General features: G+C 37.0%; 2 protein-coding genes across 6 annotated transcripts in view; both read left to right on the plus strand.

Moving 5' to 3' along the window:
* Positions 1-10,715, plus strand: part of DAB1 (DAB adaptor protein 1) — a 212,335-nt gene extending 201,620 nt beyond the window's left edge. For 4 of the 5 annotated variants that reach the window (XM_088153498.1, XM_088153495.1, XM_088153496.1 and 1 more), the window contains one exon: positions 1,293-10,715. In XM_088153498.1, coding sequence (XP_088009624.1) covers positions 1,293-1,376 — 84 coding nt within the window. In that variant the 3' untranslated portion in view covers positions 1,377-10,715. The remainder of the gene's footprint in view (positions 1-1,292) is intronic. The other variant, XM_088153499.1, reaches the window with a different exon arrangement.
* Positions 10,716-19,104: 8,389 nt separating this feature from the next.
* C8B (complement C8 beta chain) overlaps positions 19,105-25,180 on the plus strand; it is a 29,575-nt gene continuing 23,499 nt past the window's right edge. The window contains exons 1-2 of the mRNA XM_025174730.2: positions 19,105-19,307; positions 22,406-22,562. Of these exons, the coding sequence (XP_025030498.2) occupies positions 19,219-19,307; positions 22,406-22,562 (246 nt within the window). The 5' untranslated portion in view covers positions 19,105-19,218. The remainder of the gene's footprint in view (positions 19,308-22,405; positions 22,563-25,180) is intronic.

Below are 25,180 nucleotides of genomic sequence, written 5' to 3' on the forward strand. Positions count from 1 at the left end.
AGTCTAAAACTACATTTTCTTGCTCCCTTTTAAAAGAGATAGGATTTAGGAAGAATAGGAAGAGTGTGATATGAAAGGATATAGAGTTCCTTTAAATTTATGGTTCCTAGCTGATAAAGACAAAAAGATATGGCGGGGGGAGGGGAGAAAAGGCATAGGCAACTTAAGAGCAGTGCAAAACAGGACCCTTCCACTTAAGAGTATGGCCACATTTTAAGTTGGGCTACCAGATCTGGCTTGCATCAATCTAGGTGACCATTGATTGGCAGCAAAAATCCCCTCTTTCCTGCCATCAAATGGTTGTCATTTTTTGCGTCTTCCTTTGTTCTACAATCCAGATCACCTGGTGGCTGTATCTATTAACTGGGTTAAACTTAAAATCCGCACCACTACCTAGACCTCATCAACTTTCCTTAAACAGAAAAGGAAGTAGGATTTGAATGCAAAATAAAGTATTCCAATTGCAGAGAGATGATTTTGGGTGACCTTCTCTGTATGGCCTCTTAATACCCTTTCTTCCTTGGACAAGGAAAGAGATTCATTGTTAGCCATACTTAATTTGCATTCAATAGGAATGTGTTAAAAATTGAAATGGTTTTAGATAGAGCCCAGGAGAAGGAAGTACATATAATTACAGACTATTTTAACATCATAAAATGGCACAAAGAAATTGGAAGATGATTTGAAAATAATATAAATATGTATTATATTTATATAAAATAATATAATAAATCACATTAACAAAATAACAGAGGTTAGTGGCTCTGTTCAAAAATGCATTGTTTTTATGTCCACAGATTAAATTCCCCCTAAAAGTTGTCTGCCCACTGATAGCAGTTGTTTTACTTAATAATATTTACAATGCTAGTGTTATCCACACATATATCAACTAAAGTATCACTTGGAAATTGGTTTTATATTCAGGATGGCAATTTCTAATTTTCTTTTAGAATGATCTTATCTTTAAATATTAAAAAAATGTTCCCACAGGCTTTCTGCATTTTTTAGAGTGATTTCCCTTTGGGAACTTTTGATCATGATTCTGTCATTCTCAAGGGCTGTCACAGGATTCCCCCACCCATTCCCAAAAGATATTGCACATTTTCCCAGCAATACTATCATGGGGACTAAATAATCCCATTAAATCAGGGTCATGGATATTCAGTCCGTTTTGGCCTTACCTCCACAGTGGGTAACTTTGACGAAATGCATTGATGGCATGAAAATAACCTCTGATGTTGTTTTCCTTTCTGCTGTTGAAAAAAAAAAGGTGTTATGTTCTTATATTCTAGCCTGATGGATCTCAGGCCTCATCCAACAGTGATCCATTTGGTGAACCTATTGGTGATACTGTAAGTCCACAGGGCGATAGCTAGATAGCGCAGGTTGGGGTAGGTATCTGTCCTTCTCTCTGTCTCTTTCACTCACTCACTTTCCAGCCATTCCCTTTCACTATTGCCTGCCTTCATTTACGTGGGTGCTGTATGTGCAGAATTTCATTTTTTTCACTTCACTACTTCTCACACCATAATTCCATTTGCAGGTGATGTCAAAATACTGGCTTTTGAAATTACAGTACAATAGTAAGGGAAACATGTATTAAAGTGAAACTGGAGATTGTTATCATTAACCCAGGAGGAAACCATGCATTTGTTATTTTCAGTCTCCAATTTCTGGTATTCATTATGAGTTATAAATGTTCTATACATTTATTAACTGTGATTGTTGGTTCAATGACATAATCCAAATTGAAATATGCCTTCTTATTTCCTAGCTATATCAATGATTTCTCCAAACTTCTTACCTCACAATTTGATTCAAAATTTATATTGATATATAGGTGGTTAAGTCATACAGCAGTCTTTCTGTCATTTCCAGCTACTGTTTAGGTATACATTTTCCATTACAAAATTTAAGATGACATGTTGCTCTAATCATTAATGGCTCACTTTGCATGTTGATAGTTGTTTTTTTTTTAATTGACTGTGGCTATTTTTATACTGGCATATGTGTTTGTCCAAATGATTGTGAAGCTGCAGTGCTTGTGAGTGCTGAACATTCCCATCCAATTTCGGTGTATTCTATTATTGCCATATGAAAAATATTTACTTCATACGTTGTACATTGTGATTTGAACAAGTTTGAACGTGGTGTGATTTATTACTCCTCTCTCTGTATAAAACATCTGAAGCAAATCAATAAAAATGAAGGATTTATTTTTAGTGCATAAAATGTAGTGATTTCCAGACATAAGAATGTGTATGTACTGGAGGGTGGGGGGTGGGTGTTGCTAATGTACTATGCCAGTCACAATATGTGAGTCCACCAGGCTTTCCTGACCCACAGGTCCTTGAACTTTAGCACTGAACCCCATATTTTTCTTTTATTAAATACTACAATTATTCTGGATGTGGGGGGGAGGGAAAGAGGGCGAGTAATGAAACAAGTGATGCAAGTCAGCTTGTATTTCATTGTTCTGATAAAATTGATGAAAATGCAATCACATCTGAATCTTTTGTTATTCCATTTTTGTTGCTTTCCCCAGTCATTGCCAACCCTATCAACCAATCACTTTTTCTCTAGTTTAAGTAGTACAATGCCAGTGCCAACAATTGCTAGCTTTACAAGCCATAAATTTCCAAAGAGCTCAAGTATGTGATCTAATTTACTTTTCTCCATGATGGCATTAATGACTTTAAATTTGCCCACTACTGAACTATCTGAACTATTATCCTTTTTTTTCCCCCTAGCTAGCCATTGTAACTACATTAATTAAAAACCATGAGCAAAGCATTTGTTTGCTATCTTTAATTGTGGCCTCTGAATGTGGAAGAGGAATTGCTGATCTTTCCATTTTGAAATAATCAGTGAAAAAAACTATTTTGAAAGTTGTGTTTTGTCTTTTTTAATATTAAACCTCTGAATTTGGACGACATAAACATGCATTAATACTTTGCATTCTTGTGAGTGGATTTCCACTCACAGGATGCTCCTACTAGTGAAACTATGAAAGCAGTATGCTACCTTCGCCTTGCAGCCTCCTTCAGCTGATAAAGAGCTTGCTTGGAGGTGAATAAAGAGAGAGTGGTATGGGGAAAAACAAGGAGTATTAAGAAAGAAATACTTCCTCATATCTATTGGTTCCTTCTGTATAGGAAAGTAGACTTTATGTTCATGGAAGGGGCACTCTAGATCAAACTTTCAATATCCTAACTTTATAATAATTTAAATGCAAGAATGAACTCACATTCCCCATTTGGTTTTAGATTTGCTCCACATTGTTGTTTGTGATCTTGTTTTTATTCTATTTATACTTGATAATCCTTAATTTCATGTACTTTCAATGTTATTAGCATTTCTTTTTCTTTAGTATCTGAAAATGTTTGTTTGTTTGTTTGTTTGTTTGTTAAGTAATTGGGTGCTTTATCAGTTGCCAATTCCTAGATTGTTTTACTCTTATCTACTTACAATCCTAAACAGAAGCCTTCCAACTTGAATTCCACAGCTATCCTTTTAAAAAATAACAGATCTCTCATACGCAAATCTGGAATCTACTCATAAATCAAATCTTTCCCTTGGATTATTTTTCAAAGCAGAAGCTGGGAAAGTGGTTTGAATACATGCACTGAAATTACAAGAGCTGTTCTTGGACAGCATAATCAATTTCTAACTCAAATTGAGATAAGGTAGATTGTGGAACACTATACAACAATTGTATACTTTTATTATTTCTTAACATATTCTTGTTTCATCTAAAGTTTATCCTGCATATTTATAGCCATCATGAAAAAAATGCAGTATTTTATTCCTTTGCTCATCAAGCCAAAGCAAGAGTTTTATAATATAGGAGATCTTCACATTTTGTATGTCAGATCCTATCAGGATTTTCAGCATAAGACCTGGACCCTAGCAGTAATTAGCACCCACAGTTAGAGTGTGTCCTTAATATTTTCTCATTAGCTACTGCTAAAATTGCCACTGGGCAGAGAAAGAAGATAAAATCGATGATACTATTAAACATCTTTAGACCTGGTTCTTCTTACTGAAAGAAGGCTTGTCACCTGCAGGATAGACCCTAGTCTTTTACTTTACTTGGACTTGTCTGTGATCCCATTAGAGGAGTTGTACTGACTAAACACAGTTAATCATAAAAGTAATACTGTTCCAAAGTTTCTAATTTCTCCAAAGCTTTCTTCCCTTCAGGAAAAAAAAAAAAAAAGCTTTAATTTCTTTTTAAACCTTCTAGTGTATTTTTTCCCTATCTTTGTCTCTGCAGCCTCCCTAACCTGCCCACTTCTGCATCTATAAAATTACTTAATTAATCACTACATAAAGCAAAATCCCTTTACCACCAAAATATAGCAAAAGACTGCCACACCTCTCAGTTCCCATTGCATCAAGCTCTTTAGGAAAATACTTAGCGTAAAAAGATAACTTTCTCTTTAAGACAGAGGTGCTATTCCCTTGAGCTTCCTTATCTCCTTTCTCTGCTGTGAACTATTTGGGCAGGTCTTTCCTCCTGACCCGGTGATCAGGAAATAGAAGACTTATTTTCTCAGCTTATTTTCAGTTCTTTGTTCAACCAGCCAGAAGGAGAACATTCTGCTAAATATCTGTATACACATGGACAAGCAGTTCTTTGGAGAACGGCAACTTTAAGTTCATAATATAAATCTTTTCTGCCATTCTTGTTACATTAGTAAGAAAAATCCATCTATTGTATAGTATACATCTCCTTTATCTTAATGAAGAGTACTAGTATAAGCATACCAGGTACATTACATCCATTAATCAATTTAAGTTGCTTAAATACAATTTCCTTAGAATAACAATACTGAATGCAACATGTTCACTAGTTTGAAAGCCAACCTGTATAAAATTTTGAATTATCATTTTGAGGCTGATACCTTAAGAAAAAAATTGAGAGGCAGAGGAAAATTTGAAAAATAAGAGATGTTTCTTACTTATGCCAGATAGACACGACAATGGACTATGTGATCATAATAGCAGAGTTTTATTAGGAAATTTGTTTCGTGCAAAAGCTATGAAGAATAATACATTTTGAACATAAAAATCAACTGATACTCTGGAATAATTTTTCCATGCTCAATTTTGTTTAATATTTTCCTTCAGTGTCTTATCTGAATCTGCATTCACTGTAAAACAGAGCTACTTGAACAAATTGGTTAGTATTAATATGATTTTAATTTTTTACAATTTATTAGCAATTCTTACTTTTGGAAAAGATGAAAACTTTAATTTTACTCTTTGGAACTTCCTAAATGTCAAACACAATTACATTGTCATTTCCTAAGTTTCTTAATATTGATTTTTTAATAACATTCTACAATATGCTGATTTAGTGGAAGGATCTTCTGTAATCACAATGTTATTTCCATCTATGTATTAACATTCTTTAGCAACATTCTGAACAATAATTTTTGATAGTTCCTACTTGCTTCTAAAGCTATATCCATCAATAACTGTTTGCATGGAGAAGAGTTAATTGGAACTTTTGGGGGGAGGGGGAGAAATAACAAAATCTTTGTTCCAGAGCAGGGGTTTTCAAACATATTCAGGCCATTGAACCTGTTAGTTAAAAAGAAGACTTCCTGGACCCCTCATCAAGCAACAAAACGTTAATGATAGAAAATTGGTTGTGTTTGAGTGAACATTTTTTTTCCTTTAGTCTATCATGGAGCACAATCAAGTTCTCCTGGAGCCCTCAGGTTCTGTGGAACACAGTCCGAAAATCTTGTTCTAGGGGATAAAATTGAGATTATCCCAGAAAAGAATAGAACAGCACTTAAAGAGACAAAATCCAATTTATTTTAGTACTTTAGTAAAGTGGTGATTTTTTTTTATCTGTAAGCAAAATCTATAAAAGAGATTACTACTCACTGTCTCGAACAAGTCTTATACTCTCTGTGCAGTGAAGCCAGATGTGGAATGTTAAGATTCACTGTTCCTCATTAGTTTGTAGATTCATAAAGATTGGATTTAATAAGTGTATCTTGTCCCTTATTAAAAGATGTGTGTGAAATGCAAAATGTGCTACCCTTGTACCTACTCATAGGATGTTTAGATTACAGCCCAGAAAGCAAAGTACAAGTCTACTCAAGATGGGAAATACTGTATTATCATCACTTGAGATCCTTAAAGAATAAGCAAACAGGATTTATGCAACTTTACACAGAAAAATAGGACGTGCATTGCATCAGGAAAAAAAATCCAAATGCCAGAGTATAATACCCTAAAAAAAATGTGAGTAAGCTCTCAAGTTCTCCCGAATCTTCACTCCTTGCATTAATAAATTACTAAAACCAGATGGGACCAAAAATGTAAGTACTGTATCTTAGAATAGCTTCCCACAACCTGGTACCTTCCAGATGAATTGGACTTTCTCAGAATTCCAAAGCTAGCATGGTTGCCAACAATTATGGAAGCCCAATTCAAATACATCTAGAAGCCTGCCTTAGAGTATGTTCTCTGCACTGCACTAAGATTTCCTAAGATGATGAGATACTGATATTAGTTTATTGTAACAATTTACCAAATTGTATACTGTTGCTTCATGTTCATTACATGTTTTCACACTGCTTGACATTTATATAATACTTGCCAACATTTGTAATGCATTTCATCTATCATAATTTTGAAACATCAAAGTTAAAATTACTGAAGTTTTGAACTTATATTATATTTTAGAATTTGAAGGAGGTATTTATTCTGTTGTTTTTAATTCTGGTTATTTTTTACTGGTTTTTTACTCTGTTTTAATTGTTAGTTTCCCAGAGTCATGTATATGAGATGGGCCACCTACACATTTATTAAATGAATAAATAAATACATATTTAGTGTGTCATCCTTGTTTTAGACATCATTCTGAACTCAATAGATCATGCTTGTATTATAAACCTGGGGAAAAAATGGGATGGAATAATTTTAAATCTAATACTACAATATATTAGCATGAAAGCACATAATGTAAAATGTTAAATATTATCTTGAGTCTAGGAAAACAATTTATTCCTGTACATTCAAATCACGTTTTTTCATAGCTAAAGGGTATAATTTCTTCTACATATGCTATTGAGTCTTTACAAATACAAATAGTCTAGAGTGATTGCTTTTTTTTCCCTTAAAATTTTCTTTTTGGATATTATCATAATTCAAAACTATAGGATTGTGTATGTGTGTATGTATGTGTGTTTATATACAACTTTAGCTGTGTCCTGTGGGTCTGCTGTTCACATTTAAATGACTAGAAATATCTCTATTCATTTTGTCTTTCTGTTGTTCCTAGGAAAGAGAACCACTCTATGCCCAGATCAACAGACCTAAGACCTAAGAAATAGCATTGACCCACACTCGTGGCACTTCAAGACTCAAATGAAAACTACAGTCTTGACAGGCCTTTGGCTCCTATTATTATTATTTAGTTATCCCAGCTAATCAAGGATAATCACATCACTGGATTAATTCAACAAACAAGATGTTTTGGCAACTCTTTGGCAGAGCATTGCTTTTCTTTTTCTTATTTTTTAAAATCCTTCTTTCCTAGGGGAAGAAAATGTCCATCTGCATTCCTGCAACTCTGAACTATCCAAACACCTTTTCTTCTTGTCACCTTTTGTTGTTTCTAGGACTCCATATAATGAAAGTAGGCAATCCAAATCTATTAGATGACAACTCATTGTTTTATAATACAGAAACACAGAGAAAGCAAAGACATCATGGTCACCAGTTATTAAGCTACAGCTGCACATTTGAAGATATGGTAACTTTTTTATTGCCATCACAAACTGATCCTTCTGTATTCGCACCCATTATGCCAGCCTATAACAGCATATATGAAAGAAAAGTATTCAAGAGTTTCATTTTTCCCCCATTACTTAAAAACTGGTGACAGACACTAGCAGCAGAATGCCTCCTGTGAAAATAATTCTTAACTTGAAGTCATGGAATCCCATTCCACCAATCATCGATTTTGATTGAATATGTTGCCAAATGGACCTTTTAATTTTCAGTACATCAAAGAGATGAAATGCTGCTTTTCTGTTTTGAATACTACTGCTATGAGTAGAGAAGGACATCAGATCTTTTGATGGAAAAACAAACTGTGTGTTATTTCCTAGGGAACTCTTGAAACAAAGACCAGTAAAGGATATTTTTTATTTCTTTGATATCTTGCTGCTGTAATGCTATGCAGACAAGTGTTTTTTTCTTCTCTGTGTGCCATTTTTGAAGAGAAAAAACTGTTTGCCAAATACTTCTACATCTGGATTTGATTGGGTTGAACTTTAATAACAGGATGGAGACGGCATGAATTTTGAAATAATGAACTTATTCTGCGGTCAAATTGTTCATCTTTATCACTTTTTGTACATCAGAAAAATTCAAATGGGATTTTTATTTTATAACTTGAAATTTAAAGAAAAAAATCTTGCTGTTAAAACTCTTTCAATGTTTAAGGGGAAATGGCTTTAAAGAGTCTGAATGAAAATTGCCAGGTTTTCTTTTGTTTTGTAAATATAAATGTTAGGAGATTTTTTTTTTTTTTCTCATAATGCCATCACACTGTAGGGAAGGTAGTAAATGATGGTATTTCAGAAGTGTGGAAATCCCCATTTTGTGGTCCTTGTATCATGTTTGCTTGATTTTGTTTTCACATGCTTATAGTTAGTGGGCTAAAGCTTAAGTGCATTTCCCAGCCATAATTTTGTTGCCTGAAACTAGCTAGGTTGATGGAGAACCCATAACCATATGATCTTGCTTTTATAACATAACTATTATTACATACTTTACATTTTTGGAGAAAAATCACATTTCATACCCATTTCCTAATTTAATAAAAGCTGTTTACACACCACAGAAGCAAGTTTTTTAAAATTGTTTTTTTTTTTTATATATTTATGTAAGAAAAGTGCAGTGTTTGGTTTCTATTCTTCGCACATGATTTGCATAAAGAATCTATATATTTTTGCCCTACAGAGAATTGTTATACAGGTCAAATATGTTTTCCTGATGTTCCTATGCAGATTACAATATATTGAACTTTAGTGGTTTAGCACTAAAAAAGAAGAGTTAAATAATTCAAATGATGACTTGTTTCAAGGATTATGCAGATTTTGTTTTTAAAATCAAAATACCAATATGCTTGTGTTTTCTGTTTTGATTATATAGGCCTGGAGTTATATTTCATGCATTTGAACAAGAGTAGCTGAAAACTGGTGATTTGATGATATTGAAACTGAACTTGATATTTCCAGTTGGTTTTTTCGAAGTAGGTACTGACGCAAAATGTGTGTTAAACAGTTAATGAACTATAGGCTTTAATATCAATGCAGATCTAATGTACTTTTCCAGTCATTTCCTCTCTGTAGTCCTTTGGTGTGCAAACTTGTTTCAGTAAAAGACTCCATGTGGATGTTTCAGAACATATGAGTGGTGATGTGAGAGAGGAACAAAGGCAAACCTGCGTCCAGTTAAAGCAGAAAGTAGTTGTGCCCAAAATAAAAATTAACATATTTCTTATACCCCAGTCAATTTGTTTTTCTTCATTTCCCCTTTCCCCACCCTGTTGTTATCCAACCTGAAAATCAATTTAACTTTAACTTGCTTACCATACATCTATGAAAGGTGAAGCTTTCCCAGCCCAAAATATTCATCCATGTTGTAGTCATCGTCAGGATCTCTATGGCAAATTTGCATCAGAAGAAAAATGCAAAAAGCTATCTCTTTTGTAGCATGTAAATGTTAGGTTGGTTTGTTTTTGACCTAGCAAGAAGATGACATCATTTGAAAGGACATTTCTTTAACAAACAAAAAAAAAAACCCTTTGAAATATTGATTTATAGTCAGTAGTAAGATCTTTCTAAACTAAGGTTTTATCTGGAAACACAAACATACAGAATTTCAAATATTCATTCACAGATATTTGTAGGATGGTGTGGACTTTCAGTCAGTTCATTGATGATGGTGGTGGTGGTTGTTACTGGGTTCCAAAGGACTTATCAAGATGGGAGAAGTCTACTTAATCAATACAGTATGTATCTATAAAAAGAAATAAAACTGGGATTTCAGATTTAGAATTCATAAGGAAATGTGCTCCATACAAACCAAGTCTCTTCTTGAGATAAGACATCCCATCATTAACTTATCCAACATTAGATTATTCCTTTCTACCATAATCTAGAAGAAAAACAATATGGAAGCCTGCACTATACAAGTATTGTAGATAGGAAATATATCTACAGGAACCCTGCTCATCTTCACTAGCACTAAGCTTGTCACTTTAAACTTTAAACCAGGGAATTCCATCCCCATCCTGTCCTGTTTCCAATAGTTTCTCAATTCTTATGTTATTAAAATATTTTGATTCATTGTAACTCAGTTGTCTGATGAAATCTATGATTGAATAATATACTGGGCACCTTCTTTGCAAAGATGTTTACTCTCTACTTTGATTTGTTTGATTTTTGTGTTCTCACATGTTTATTTTTTAATAGAAGAAAGATGAAAATGACTGTTTTACAGTACATTTCTAGATCTACTTTAACTTTACCTCAGAGGAAAACCATTTGTTAACATTTGTTGAACATCTTCTTTCCCCTTATGTATAATGCATTCATCAGAAGAAAATTTTAGAGATTTTCCATTGATTTCTGTAAGACACCATGTATTACTGTTACAAATAAAAATGTTTAAAATCATGTGTATTCCTTTCTCTTATTCTTTTGCAAGTTGAATATAGTAGAAGAATGCAAAGCTGGGCATGTGTTTCTTTCACTGTAAATACAATACATAATATTGTGCTTTCTTGAAAAGCTTTCATTTGAAGTTTACGACCAATTCCTTGGGTGTCCCACCATTTTCATCTTACCATTTTTTCCAGCAGAGAGAGAGAGAGAGAGAATGAAAATGGGAATGAGAATGAGTGCATTAAAGATTTTAGTAAGCCAAATATTCATCAAAAGCCAAACTGAATTTGATGTTGTGGCTCTCAAGAAGTAGACAGGGTTTTCTTCTCTGTTAGCTCAGACATCTGTTGTTAGGCCCTTCCATCCAGGACGGTTAAAGCTGCCTGGGAGGCGACCTGTACTTGGGTCGATGCAGTGTCAGTTTCCTTGAGTGAAGGAGTAGTCTTAAAAGAGGCTTTGGTGCATCCTCTCTCAAGAAACCATAATTGGGCCCAGTAGTCCTGGACAACTATTGTCCAGTTTTGTCCTCTTTATCCATCTCAGACCTTAGTAAAGCAGGAGATTATTTATCTTTCAAATAAAGAAGAATGTTTAGGGCCAATAGCATTTAACCACCTAAGCTGTCTCCATATGCAACAGTTCATTGAAGGCTTCAACAGTATCACTGACAGACAAGGTGCAAGAATCCTCAAGTGCATTCAGGAAACCATCTGCACCCATTAGACGCTTGAATTAGTCCATGTGAAGTGGTCCTTTCTCCTTGCAGAGATATGTATCAGCTGCTAATAAAAAACAGTCATGATGGTTTTCATATACTTTATAAAACTTCAATTACTGCAGTGGATTACTCATTTTACTTTCTATGTAATCCGTGGATTGAAACAATATCAGTGTCCCTACAGAATTATTCAAAGAATAATGATGTGATTTGAACATGGCGGACTGAAATTATGGTCCTTGCCTTCAATTAGTGGAAAGTGAGATCAGTAACTCTGTAATATTGAATTTTTGTTTCTGTAAAAATATGTATGTCTTTAGTGAAGTGCAGTTTTGTTCCCTTTGTTTGCAAGATGAATTGTGTGAAAACTATATTATATACATCATATGACTTTTCTATCTTCCCTTGAGACAGTGAGAAATAAGGCAAGATACCCTATAGTGATTAGTAGGATCATTATCTGTGTTCTTGTGAACATCTGCTGGACAAAAGGTTATCAGACTCATTAATGAAACACGTATCTGGCAATTAGGTTTCTTTCCTCCAGTTCCAAATAGTCTTATCTCCATGGAAATGTTTGCCTTGCAGGCCATCTATCAAGTACAAAATAGTTTTATCAGCAAACCGAAGCAAATGGCAGATTCAAACGTATATCTTTTGCAGGCATTAGCAGTGGAACCTCTCTTTGTAACTTAAATTGACTCAGTAACAGATCACTTTGTGATCCTAAAACTGAATGCAGATAATTGGTTAAAGGGGCAGAGATGGAATCTGCAGACAGTTGAAAAGAGCAATTCTCATGTTATATATCCATAAAGTAACAGCAATTCAGGCCCTTGGAGGCAATCTGACTCACTTATCAAAGCAAGAATGACATCCAATTTGAAGCAATTTGGATGGCCTTGGACCTTCAGCAGGCATCAAGGGGACCTCAGGCAGAGTGCAGCTTGGAAACCCTGGGCCAGGAGCTCCCCTAGGACATGCTGATAAGAAGCTTTGGCCAGCCAGTGCTGAAGGGATGAGTGAAGCAGCAGCATCAGGTTGCATCCCCAGGACATGTTGGCCAGGGCAGCCAGTTGATGCAGAAAGAGGTGGAAGGGAAGGATTCCCTGGGATGTCCTACCTGAGGGAGAGGAGCAGGAAAGATGGCAGACACGACAGCACCTGCAGCTTGCCTCCCCCCTGCCTGCCCCCTTGCCTCCCCCCTGCTGACCAAAGGTTGCAATGACTTCAGCAAAGAAAGGTATTGGGAAAAATGACTAGAGGTGTGAGTTGGCCGGTCAGGTGGGCTGGGCTTGAATTCAAGGGTGACAGTAATTTTTTTAGCAAGGCACTAAAAATTCAGTGGGTGGGCTGATACACAGGCCCTGTGGAAGAGAAGGAAAGAGAGTGGCGAGATGCACTAGCCTAGCCTTCTTTGCCCATGCGACCTCACTGTTTTTTCCTCGGATGAAAAATGGAACAATCAAATGTTCCTGGCTTCCATTCAGCTGGATCGCAACCCACCCAAACTGGTCTGATTGAACTTCCAACCACAATGTCTTTGTTTCATACATGAAACAAAACACACTTTCAGTTCTTGTATGCCCCTTCAGGTGACTGCTACGCCATGGCCCATAATCAGGGTTAGTAGGAAGCATCATACAGCAGAGACTCACATATTGTTCATCCCTTGACTAGTTTAAGTGAAATCTATATGTATAATCTGTTCAATCTAGTCACCGCTATTTTATGCTCTCCTCATGGTTGTGAACCAGAACAGATAAAAATCATTTGTTACTCTTGTGCTACCATTACATTAGAACACATACTGTACTAATACTATCACCCAGTTTCTTGAAAAATATGTTCTCAAAACAGGCTTTGGATTTTGTACCTCATTCTTAGAATTTTTTCTCTGAGCTTATTGTTCCAAAGTGATGGGTATTGTAGTTTTATGCTACACATCTCACCATAAGCCTTCCTGAGTGCCCATGCCTTCTGATATAAAAAGTCCAAGGGGATTCCTTTCCTCCTGATTTTTCCTTTTGGCATTTAGCTGCAGTAGTTGAAAGCAGAACAATAGTAGTTTCCCACTAACATAACTGCACAACCTCTTTTTAAATAATTTCCATTAGTTGGCAAGTTTGAAATTCCATTTCATAGCTCACTTAGACCCCTTAACCAGATGTAGCTAAATTTAATTAACCTGCACTGCACCTATGAGAAGTTTTGTTTTGTTTTGGGAAAAAAATAAAATCAATTTATTTTTCATTAAATTGAATAGGTATAGTAGAAACATGCAGAATAAAATTTGGCACTTTGTCTATTACAGCTGTCCAGTGTTGGTTTTTACTGTACCTTCATATACATTCAGAACAATAAAATATTCTGCACATATCAGAAAATATATATAATTTAAATATAAGGTGCTGATTTGTTAGTATCCTACACTCAACCTGTCGTCAAACTCAGTGCTGGGTTTCTTTGTTGTTTTCTGTATCTATAATCTCAGCTACTAATGCATGCATTTGACAGGGAGACCCACAGACTTTTCAGTAAATATTTATCTTTGCAGTAATGATTAATAGTGAAACTGTTCACATCAGAAGTTAAGCCACTCAGAAAAAATCTTTGTTGGCCACTAGACCAACACGACTGGAAAGAGACAAATACTTGGGAGAGTCCAAAGTAACTTGTTTAATTATTAGTCTTTCTTGAACAGAGATTGAAGGAAAGGGTTAGTATGACACCATCTGCTGATAAACCAGCTGACAGGTTTTCTTGAATGCTTCTCACACTGGACTGGCAGATGTGATACATGTTCTGTCTTAATTGGTTGACACTTAAGTTACTTATTCTTGTAGAGGAGCAAAAGGAAGTGATTTATTTTTCAACTTCATATCTGTATGGGATAATTTAAGTTAGATGCACAGCAGTAGAAGTGCATATAAGGGCAACAAATATGGGGGGGGGGGCAGAGAGGTGCCCTTGTTAGATATTATTTAAGCAACACTTTCCTTTGTATTGTGGAAAATAGTAATTAGTAATTATTTTAAAGGAAATACTTTGCTCTTTCATCCTCAGCTTTACACCTTAATGAAATACATGATTAGACCATTCACACATAAAAGCAGGGATGTACAAAATATTCCAAGCTCAAATTATTCCAAGCATTCAGAACAAAATGCCCGGTGTCCCAGAGCTCAAGGCAAAACTGGGTATTTTCTTTCACCTGATTTTAGACATTCTGCCAAAGAGAAAGTGGAACAACTTTCCAAGACATTGCTAGTTCAGGCCAAGTGACATCTACCATATAATCTATAAGGAAAAAACGGCTAAAGAGATTATTTCAAATTTCATAAAATCTTTTAAAATTCCCCATAGAAATAAAAAAAATAAGCAAATCTTTGCAACTTGCATACATTTTTTTTAATAAAAAAATCATGATCAGAATCATTGTCATTATCTCCTTAGCCCAATTTTCTGTAGGCTGAGCAGTTAAATCTAGTGCCTGACTGAAAAATGTTCCAAAGGTTGTTGCCTCTTACTAAATTTTATGAAATGGAATATACTTTTGGAAGAAAAAAAAGTGAAACATTCTTGTAGATACAGCATATTGTTCTTGCACTTATGGCTGCAAAAGGTGTATGCTAATGTTTCACGTTTCATTTTACAACCATTATTTTTCTAGTAATCAACCAATTCACTGATATCCTACATTTCAATTAAATTTTAAGAGAAAATATGAGACATAATGTTGGACCTTTTAGGTAGTGGTGCTTCTGTCCCTGATGATTTCTTGCAGATAGTCTTCGCTTAACCACCATTCATTCAGTGACCGTTTGAAATTATGACAGTGCTGAAAAAATGGACTTATGACCTCTGCCTGAAATTACAACCATTGCAGCAGTCACGTGATCAAAATTTGGCTGCTTGGCAGCCCACCTGCACTTACGACCGCAGGGGCACTTTAACTCCCCCAACCGCCTATCCTCCACCCACCCATCTCTGCCCTTTTGGTCCCTGATGCCCTGTGCTCTGGTGGCCCAGCTGACCTTCACCTCCATCTTCTTGCTCCCACTGCTGAGGAGGTGCTGCTAGCTGCTGGGCTCTATGGGGTTGCTTCGTGCTGTGAAGAGCCAAAAGCAGCCTTTTTTCCCCTTTCTTCGCAGCACTCCCTCTTGTCCCTGGGGGTTGGCTGAAAAAGCTGCATGCCGAAATCCAAGCAAGATTTTGGCACAGCGCTTGTTCAGCCAGCCCCCAGAGTTGAGAGGGAATTGTCACGACAGGCGACAGCAGCTTGTGACCTTCCCTGCCGGCTTCCCCATTGACTTTCTGGGGAAGCCAGCAGGAAGATTGAAAATGGCAATCACATGATCGCGGGGTGCTTGGCAATTGCAAGCCACTGCTGACTGCTGAAAGCACTCTCTCTCATCTCTGGGGGCTGGCTGAAAAAGCTTTGTGCTGAAATCCAAGCAGGATTTTCAACCCCAGAGTGGAGAGGCTTCAGAAACCTCTCGACTCTGGGGCTGAAAATCCAAGCGGTTCTGAGGTCCTCGCACACCTGACCTGTACCACACACCCTGAACCCTTCCTGAGCCTCCCATGCACTCCCTCGCTCCCTCCCCCACCTGGCAGCACCTGGGGCTTGCAATTTCCTTCTGGCTTCCCCACTGACTTGATTACAGGAAGCTGGCAAGAAGTTGCCAAACCTAATGACCAGGGCATTCACTTATTGACAGCAAATGGGACTGCTAGGATTGCAGCCACTAAGCGAACCATCACATGATAGTTTGCTTAATGACTGCATCACTTAGCGACCTAAATTCTGGTCCCAGTTGTGATTGTTAAGCAAGGACTACCTCTGTTTTCTTACAGCAGGGGTTCTTAATCTGGGATCCATAGGCCCACAGATAGATTTCAGATGGGAAAAATACAACTTTATTTACGCATATATTACTATATTACGTATTTGTTAGGTCTTAATACATTGATACCTGTATTTGAGAACAATTGGTTTCCTTTTAATACAATCTATATTCAATGCCTCATTAAGCGTATATGGCACCCCTGGGACACACTAATGGCACCACCTCCTGCCAATGTGAAGATTTGGATTTTTAGAATGAGTTGGAAGAAGTCATCAGACTCATTAGATGGACCAGATTAGGAAATCAACTCCACAGGAAGGCTAAAACTACTTTTTATTGAGATTGGCTATATAACAGAATCTTGAAAGTCTGTTCTGTACCTCCTCTTCCTTCTTATAGTTCTGTGAAATAGTCTGTGCCCAGACCTCTGCCAAATGTTATCTCATTGTTCTAGGCTTAAAAAATGCTTCAGCCCATTTTGCCTAGGTAATGGTTCCTGCATATCTCTGTCAAAGTCATCTTTACTCTCTACAAAGGGGCCCATTGGGACCCCCTAAACTTTGGTGCCCTAGGCCAGCACTATTCACACTCAGCCTAAAGTCAGCCCTGTTTAAATCTGTACTTTTCATGTTAAGCATTTAAATTCATTTTTTTGAGAAAGGATCTGTAGTTTTCATTAGTGTCTCAAAGGGGTCCATGACACAAAAAGATCAAGAACTCCTGTCTTGGTGAACATCCAACTAATTTCTCCATCCACAGAATTGGTGGGGAATTTTGAAATCCCATTTCTTCTGAATCACATTGTATCGATGTAGAATTCTCACTCAAGGGGGACATGCTGTATCTATTCAAAGGAAAATCCAAATAAAAGGAGTTGTGTTCAATCAGATCATAGCATAGCATTCTGTTTCCACAGTAGCTATCAAGATACTTAGGGGCAGCCCATAAGCAACACATGAGTGCAATAATATTCTTCCAGCCATGTTCCCTAGTAAGTAATATCAACAAGTATACTGCTGCTGTTATTGGAGACTAGATAGATAGAGATATATAGGCATATATAAAATCCATCACAAATAATGCCTTTACCTCTATAAATTTTAAAGGTGTCCACATGGGTGGATTTCATTACACTTTATAGTACTGAATTTCATCATTTAACATGGGCTTTTATGGGTTCTTACCCAGTTCAGCTTCATTGAATGATCCCAAATTCTAAGATTTTGCAAAATACCTTTCAGTAAGAGAAGGAAGGAAAGCAGGCAGGCGGGTGGGCCTTCTGTTCAGTGCTTTGTTTGGAAATGTATCCATCAGCTTAAATAAGATCTGTCTGTAAAAGTGAACTTCTTCTAAAAAGCAAATTGTTTTCCTTGTGATTATTTTCCTGATTTTCTTCAGCTGTGGCAAGCATTCTGTAAATAGTCAAGCCCTCTGGTAGCCATCTTCTTAGAGCACCAAGAGTGTGTCTGCAACATTTTCTTCTTTTAATCCCACAACTGCTTAGTTGTCACAATCTTTGATGAGGACACTGTTAAACAGCTTTTAAAGTTGAAGTGAATCATATCTATCAGATCATCTGGTCCACACATTTTAACATTCTCATAGAACTCCAGAAGGCTAATCAGATAGGGTTGATCTTTGCAAAAGTCTATTGATTCTTCTTCAGTACAATTAGCCCTATACCGCTCATAATCTTGTATTAAATAATGTTTAAGGAATAATGTTGATTGATTGTGATTTTAACATGGATTAAAGGGTTGCAGTTTCTTAGATCCTCAATAAAGCATAGTTTAAGAAACTCTTATATTGTCCATTTCCCAATTGTGGCCAATCTTACAGACATGCTATTTTGTTAGAAGATAAGCAATTTCACATTTCAGTTATTTAGAACTCTCAGATGGATACAATCTGAACCTAGTGGTTTGTTTCATCTCAATTTGTCAATAACAATGTCACTACTATTTTCATCAACTCCTGAGATACCAGCTGTGGTGCCGATATCTGTGCTATATTTTTTGAAGTAAAGATAGATGCAAACGTTTCATTCAGCTTTTCTGTAATCTTTTTATCTATTTTTCACCAAGCCTTGAATTCTCTTGTCTTCCAGCAGCCCAAATGACTCACAGGCTGGTTTCTGGTTTCCTGTGCAAAGATTTTTATTTTTGTCCAGTTATTTTGTGTTATGGGCAACATGCTGTTGAATATCTTTTTAAAAATCTCTTTCCAGCTTGGACGATGAAGATGTCAACAGTTAAATTTTTACCCTGCCTTTCTCCTCACAACAATAAAACAAAATACAAAGTGTAATACCCAGCAATTCAAATCAAAATTAGTATTAACATCATTCACTTAATTTAACAGTTAAAACTTGATGAAAGAAAAGCATTTTTTTAAAACTGGGAGAATTGAAGCAAAGGCATGAGGGGAAACAGTCCATAGCCTGGGAACTATGCAGAAGGCCCTCACCTGTATACCAGGTAGCTCAGCTTCTTCCAGCTGCAGCAGCTTCAAAGAGACCCTCTTGATGATCTTACCACTAAGCAGATTCATGGTGGATTTCTTTAGCACTAGTATGTGTTCCCTTTCTGTGTCTGTAGGAGGCTGCCAGGAAGAAGCAGTCACCCTCCAAACCTGCCATCAATATAATGTCTTAACAGAATTCCACTCTTAAGATCTTTGTTTCATTACAGAACCTTAGGACTCCACATAGTTTAATGCAAAGCCAATAAAAGCCTTTCACTTCTCAGACTTCCTCAGACAATGTCATACTAGGCCGGTAGAAGGCTCTGTGCTACAAGGAAAAAAGGTCATCATAAACTAGTTTATCTTCTGTTTGTCTGGTGAAAAACCTGGCTATTAATCTGCTACCCAACTGCCTTCAGACACAATAGCAAAGTGATTAGAAAAGGATGCTGCTATAAATTAACTACAATACTGTAAAGCTATGAGCAAAACATCTGTGATATTTCTTTGCCCAGCAAGAATTTTTCTAATCTGTGCACTCATAAGCGTCTTAAATTTCCACTGCTCCAGGTAAGTCAATATTGTTTTTCAGACAACTATCAGAACAGAGTCATGATAGATAATGGTATTTAGTAGTGACTTCCTGGGATTTTTAATTTTTTTGTCCGGTAGATGAGATGTATGTTTTGGAGTTACTTATGGCTTAACAAAACAAGCTCACCATGCTGAAATTACTGTGCTGCAAAATGAACATGCATCTTAACAAACTTGCTACCCTGAGGACACCAAAATCTGTGAAATCATTCTCGCATAGTCAGTAAAATTTCATACCAAAATGGATTCCTGTAGTGCCTTATCGGAATTGATTTAGATTTTAAGACACAGACGTACAAATAAAAATTTGGATCGTGTACTTAGCATGCCACTATATTGTGTCTTGTCAAACTGACATTGTCTCTTATTTGTGCCAGGATTTATTTATATGTCTTTTTTCTGTTAGTTTTCAAACAATTATCATTCCAATAATTCTAAAAGTACCTTTTTTCTGGAAAACTAAAACTACCAAATTAATACAGCAAGTTGATGTATTTAATATGTATGTATTAAAGTATATGTAACTTCTTTCAATGGTTTGCTTATAAAGCTAGCACTCAAGAGAAATCTGGTTATTTTAATAGAATAAAATTAATGTGGCCATGATTAGTGTCTGTGGTCAGTGTTTTAGCCAGCTGAGCCATGATTTCATGTGGTGGGCTGTCTTCCTTTCTGCAACTCCCTGTTTCCATTTTTCTCTCCCCAAAACAGATATTTAACATTCCATATCTACTGAATATTCTCTGTTCTCAGTGGTTTCTTTGGGGACTAGCTTTCACTTTTGTTTTGCTTTTCTCTAAAGTTTTCTTCAACTTCTAAAAACTCTGGATGTCTCTCAAGCACTCTTGTATCTTCCTTTGTTTTTTCTCAGTACCTTGTCATGGATCTATGGTCCTCTTACCTTAATAATATTATCATGTTAATGTATCCAGCATTCTTTGTTTCAAAAAGAGCCAGGCAGGGCTTTAGTAGGATTGTCTCAACTAAACCATCAAATCTTACTGAGCTGCAAAACAGCACCCCCACTTTAATCCAGGAACCTGATGTTGTTTCTGCTCCAAGTTGGTTCCAAAAGAAAACCTTGTCTCTTTTTCCTTCCATTCCAAAGGAACAGTTGCCACCCTATAGCAGTAGAATTCAAGATCAGTCACAGGAATAAGAATGATGTCAACAGTCAGTGATATTCAAATCTGGATTTTTTTCTAGAAACAAGCATTTTTCTTAGTGGGTGCTGTTTTTCCAATAACTATTAAAGCTCTATACTCCAGATGACAATTCATGTTAACCCATGATGGAGGCATGTTTTTTTAACTGCCAAGGAAACATTAATTATGTCTCTAAATCATCCTGGTTATCTACATTCCCAAAACTTTTAAAGACCAGTGAAAGAAAACTTGGTAAAATACCTAGGAGGATGAAGCTGGGATATGATCTATTAGATCAATTTGCCTTGTGAGGTTCCAGGGAGAGGTTGGGGTTTTTCATAAGGATCTGATGGGTGGTTTGACTGAGACCTTGGCCACCATCTGGAATGGTCATGTGATGGGGACCCTGGATCAGATTGCTATTATGTGGCATCTCACTGTGCATTGATCCCAAGGTGATCCTTGGTTTTCTGAGGAACTTCAGGAGTTGAAGTATCAGAATAAATGCCTGTAGTACTGTTGGAGGAAGACAGAGTGAATCTGGCTGAGCATGAGTAAGAGTCCATATTAGAGATTATGTCATTGCAATAAGAATGGCTAAATGAGGTTATTTTTCCACTCTTACTACACCCACAGACGGCTGTCCAGCAGCTCTTTTTCAAGTGACTCATTCTTTGCTGAGAAGAGCTACAGAAACTGTAGCTGTGAGGAATAATCTAGGCACCCAGAGGATAATGTCATTCAAATTCACTCAGAGTTCAACTCAAATTGAGCAAGTCCTGTCAAGATGATGGTGGCAAAGTCTTATGTAATTACCTAGGGCATGTTCAAGCCTGTGACTTCTAAGGAAGTGGACAGGGTCCTTGGGTCTGTTAACCCAGTCACCTGTCTATTAAATCCATGCCCATCCTAGCTAGTGAAGGCCACCCAGGAAGTGGCCTGTGGTTAGGGCCATGTGATAGCATGTGCTTCATTAACAGAGGAGGTGATATCACTTGCCTTGAGTGAAGTGATGGTGCACTGTCTCCTTAAGAAACCATCACTTAACCCGACAGTCCTGAAAATTTTTTGTCCAGTCTCCAACCTTCCCTTCTTAAGGAAGGTTGTTGAGAGGGCCCTGGAACAAACAGATTATCGACTGAGTGGCTACAGCTATTTGGGCTCAACTGGGTCAAGTGCTTTTTCACTTTTGGTCTCAGATGATGTTGCACTTCCTCATTTGAGATTAGTATAGAACTTGGGGGTCTTCCTGGACCCACAGTTCCTGCTCAGAGAGCAGGTAGCAACTGTGGTCATTTGGGCCTTTGCGCAAATTTATCTTGTGTGTCCTTTCCTTAACTAGGAGAGCCTTTAGATGGTCACTATTCCCTAGTCACCTCATAATTACACTATTGCAATGTGTTCTACATGGGGCTGTCCTTGAAGACCATCCAAAAGCTACAATTATGACTTTGAACAATCAAACAAAAAACATTGAACCTGATTTTATCTTGTCATTTTCCTTTAGTTGTTATTGCTATTGTTCTTGTTTTCTTTCTTTGGGTTTCATTTAGTTTTTTGTTGTATATAAATGGCATTTTTTCCAACAGTTCCAGCTGAGTTACATCTTTACCTCTGGTACAACAGCTGTGGTATATTAGTGAGGGACCACTGAAGTGGTCATCTAATTGATAACCCAGCGTACCTTTGTCAGTGTATTCTTCTCCATCATATCAGCAAGCATAATTGGCATTCCTATGGTGGAGTCCATACATGGAAGCTGTTATGCACAGCAATTCCTATGCTCAATGTGATTGTGCAGCTTGACCTTCGTTGCAGGTGGAATTGCAAAATGGTTTTTCCCCCCTATCAAAGGAAGATACTCTGAAGTGCTTAACCATATGAATGATGGGACATTGACATATATTAGCTTTTCCCCAATTAATGTAGTGGCAAACAGGATGATTCTCTTCAGTTAAACCGAGCTGATGTCAATGTGACCAAAGGCAGATGGCGCCGCTCTTCAAGCCCCGTGGTACACCCTATTGACTGTGTTCTTTCCAGCTGGTCATCGTGGACTGCTTGTGATGCTTGCCAGAAAAAAAGAGTAAGTCTTACTGGGATCTAAAGTTACATAACTGTTCCATATACAGCTAATTCCAGTATATTAAAATGTGGAGTTTGGCACCATAAAACTGGTTGTTGTCATGTCCATGTGACTTCCTGTTAGTCTCTCCCACCAACAGGCCTAGTTTCAGTATTCATTACTTCATCCTTTTTCATTCAGCTGACCAATACCCTTGGCAGATCCTTCCCATTTTGTGCACAGACGACGAAGTATGCCAGGACTTATTTCTTGTGATTTTCTTCTTCTTAAAAGAAATGAAATTAAATTAAAACAGATACAGTCCAGAAATAGGAATCTTAGTTCCTTGGTGGCTTCCCTGGTGGCTTAGTTCTTGGTGGCTTCCCTGAACCTGTCACATATACTTTCTCAGGATTATTCTTTCTCAGTTCATTGCCTTATATATAGCACTCTCAAAGCAGCTGTTTGTTTAGGCTGTTTAGCACCTGTATGTGCAATACCTTTTTCTAGACGTTTGCTTTTCTAACAAAAATATTCCAATACCTGGAAATAGTGTGATATTCTAATTTCTGTGAAAGTGACAACTTTTTCTTCCCTCACAAGGTGGTCTCCAGCATTTTGCCAGCTTTGTTCCTTAAACATAGGAATATTCAGGAAATCCTGTACAATCATGCCTTCTCAATCAGTTGGTGTTACAGACTTCATCGCCACAGACATTATATAGTATAAATACTATTGTTTCAATGGTAATATAATTTCTTGGCATTCCATCATAGTAAATTGCAAAACTACAATTTATTAGCATTCTTTGCTGTCTTAAAAACACATAGCAACAATACTGTCAGCTTTAAAGCAGTTTGCTTTTAAAAGACAAAAGTACAAATTTATAAATGTGACAGAAATCTTGATATATATTAAGAATAGCTTCAAGTATCATCTAACATTTAGAATAAGGACCTAACTTTCCAACCATGACGACCATGAAATTCACCAAAGGAACCTCTTCCAATTGTGTTGGATTATAACTCTCAAAACTCCCAGCCAGTGTGTCACCCAGACTGGGGAGGGTCCCTGATTGAGAAACACTGATTTATGGTCCTGGTTGAACTTTAGGCTGTATTACACAAGGTACAGACCCTTTGGAAGGAGCTGGCCTGCCTTCCTGTCTTATCCAGAATGTGGTTGGCAAGCCATTGTTTTTCTTCACTTATACTGAAGCACTCCTGATGTAGAACCCATTTGTGTTAAGTGACCTCAATTTCCAGTTTTTGACTAAGAGATGATGACATGCAGCTGCTCATTTTTCATCACTGAGTTTTTTTCTACCTAGCAAGTGCCTTCAGACTAAGGCTTTTGATTGTTACAACATTAGTGGCAAAATTCCCATTATTTTCAAAAGTACAGTATAATCTTGTCCTGTCACCATGCTAAGACAATCATTTTTACAATACCTATTCCTCGGCTTTGCTCAAAGCCACAGCTTACATATGATTATTTATCATCATTATTCCTGCTATTGGAATAGCAGCTCAACCCTTTATGACCACTAGATTTGATTCCTCCTCTATTTGTTCCAAGAATAACCTTAGAAATATAAAAACAGCAAACTGAGGAAAGCAAAGATAATATTGAACTGAGATGGATCTGTTATTTGCAAGCATTTGCATTTAAAGGGTACATGGTTTCCTGTACTTTTTCAGTAGCTGTTTAGTAAATGGGTAGAAATATGGGATCTAACATGAAAAGGAATGGATTTTCTCCATTTCCTCCAGATATCCTCCATAGCTTTATACTGAAGGTATCAGTGCTAATGATTCATTACATTCACACTCACTCTGTCAACAGAAGTGGATCAGTATAAGGTTGAATTCATAGTAGATGTGAAACTCAGAAAAGACTTCCATGAACACACCTGATGCATGAAATGTACCCATATGGTATGCCAAGGAAATGAGGTTCTTCTTTTTGTCCCCTACATTCAGTGCTTTAAGATGGTGAAATTTAGAAGATGAAGGTTTCTAAAAGCCACCTCAGAAACTGAGGGTGCAGGTAATCCATCAAATGAGCAAGGGATTTAAACTTGAGAAAACAGTCCTCAGTTTTCGAGAGATTAAATGAAATAAAGTGAGGTACAGGTAGTCCTCACTTACCAACTGCCTCATTCAGCAACCATTCGAAGTTATGATAGCACTGAAAAAGTAGGTTTACAATCAGTCCTCAAACTTGCAGCCATTGCAGCATCCCCACGGTTGTCAGATTCAGCCAGCATGGCACGGCACGACGAACGCGCTGCTCAGCTTCGCCTAGTCAATTTCACCGCCCCAGGCACTAGCAGGGAAAAAGGGGAAGTGAAAACCGCGAACTGATTGGCAACAGGTGGCGGCGCTTAGCTCAAACCACAAGCGGATACTTTGTATCATTTGTATCATACATTTATGACACTCATAGCATCCCACATGATTGTGACTTGCAACCTTCAAGCTGGCTTCTGACAAGCAAATTCAATGAAGAAGTTGGCAGAAAGTCACAAGTCCTGGTCACGTGATGTTGTGCTTAATGACCCGCAGTGATTCACTTAACAACCACAGTGGAACTGATGTCATGAATCCAGTGTGATCACATGACATTTCACTTAACAG

This window comes from Python bivittatus, unplaced genomic scaffold (assembly GCF_059951505.1).
Source record: "Python bivittatus isolate LINGU-HERP-01145 unplaced genomic scaffold, Pbiv_v1 ctg000700_np1212, whole genome shotgun sequence".
In the NCBI taxonomy this organism is placed as follows: Eukaryota; Metazoa; Chordata; class Lepidosauria; order Squamata; family Pythonidae; genus Python; species Python bivittatus.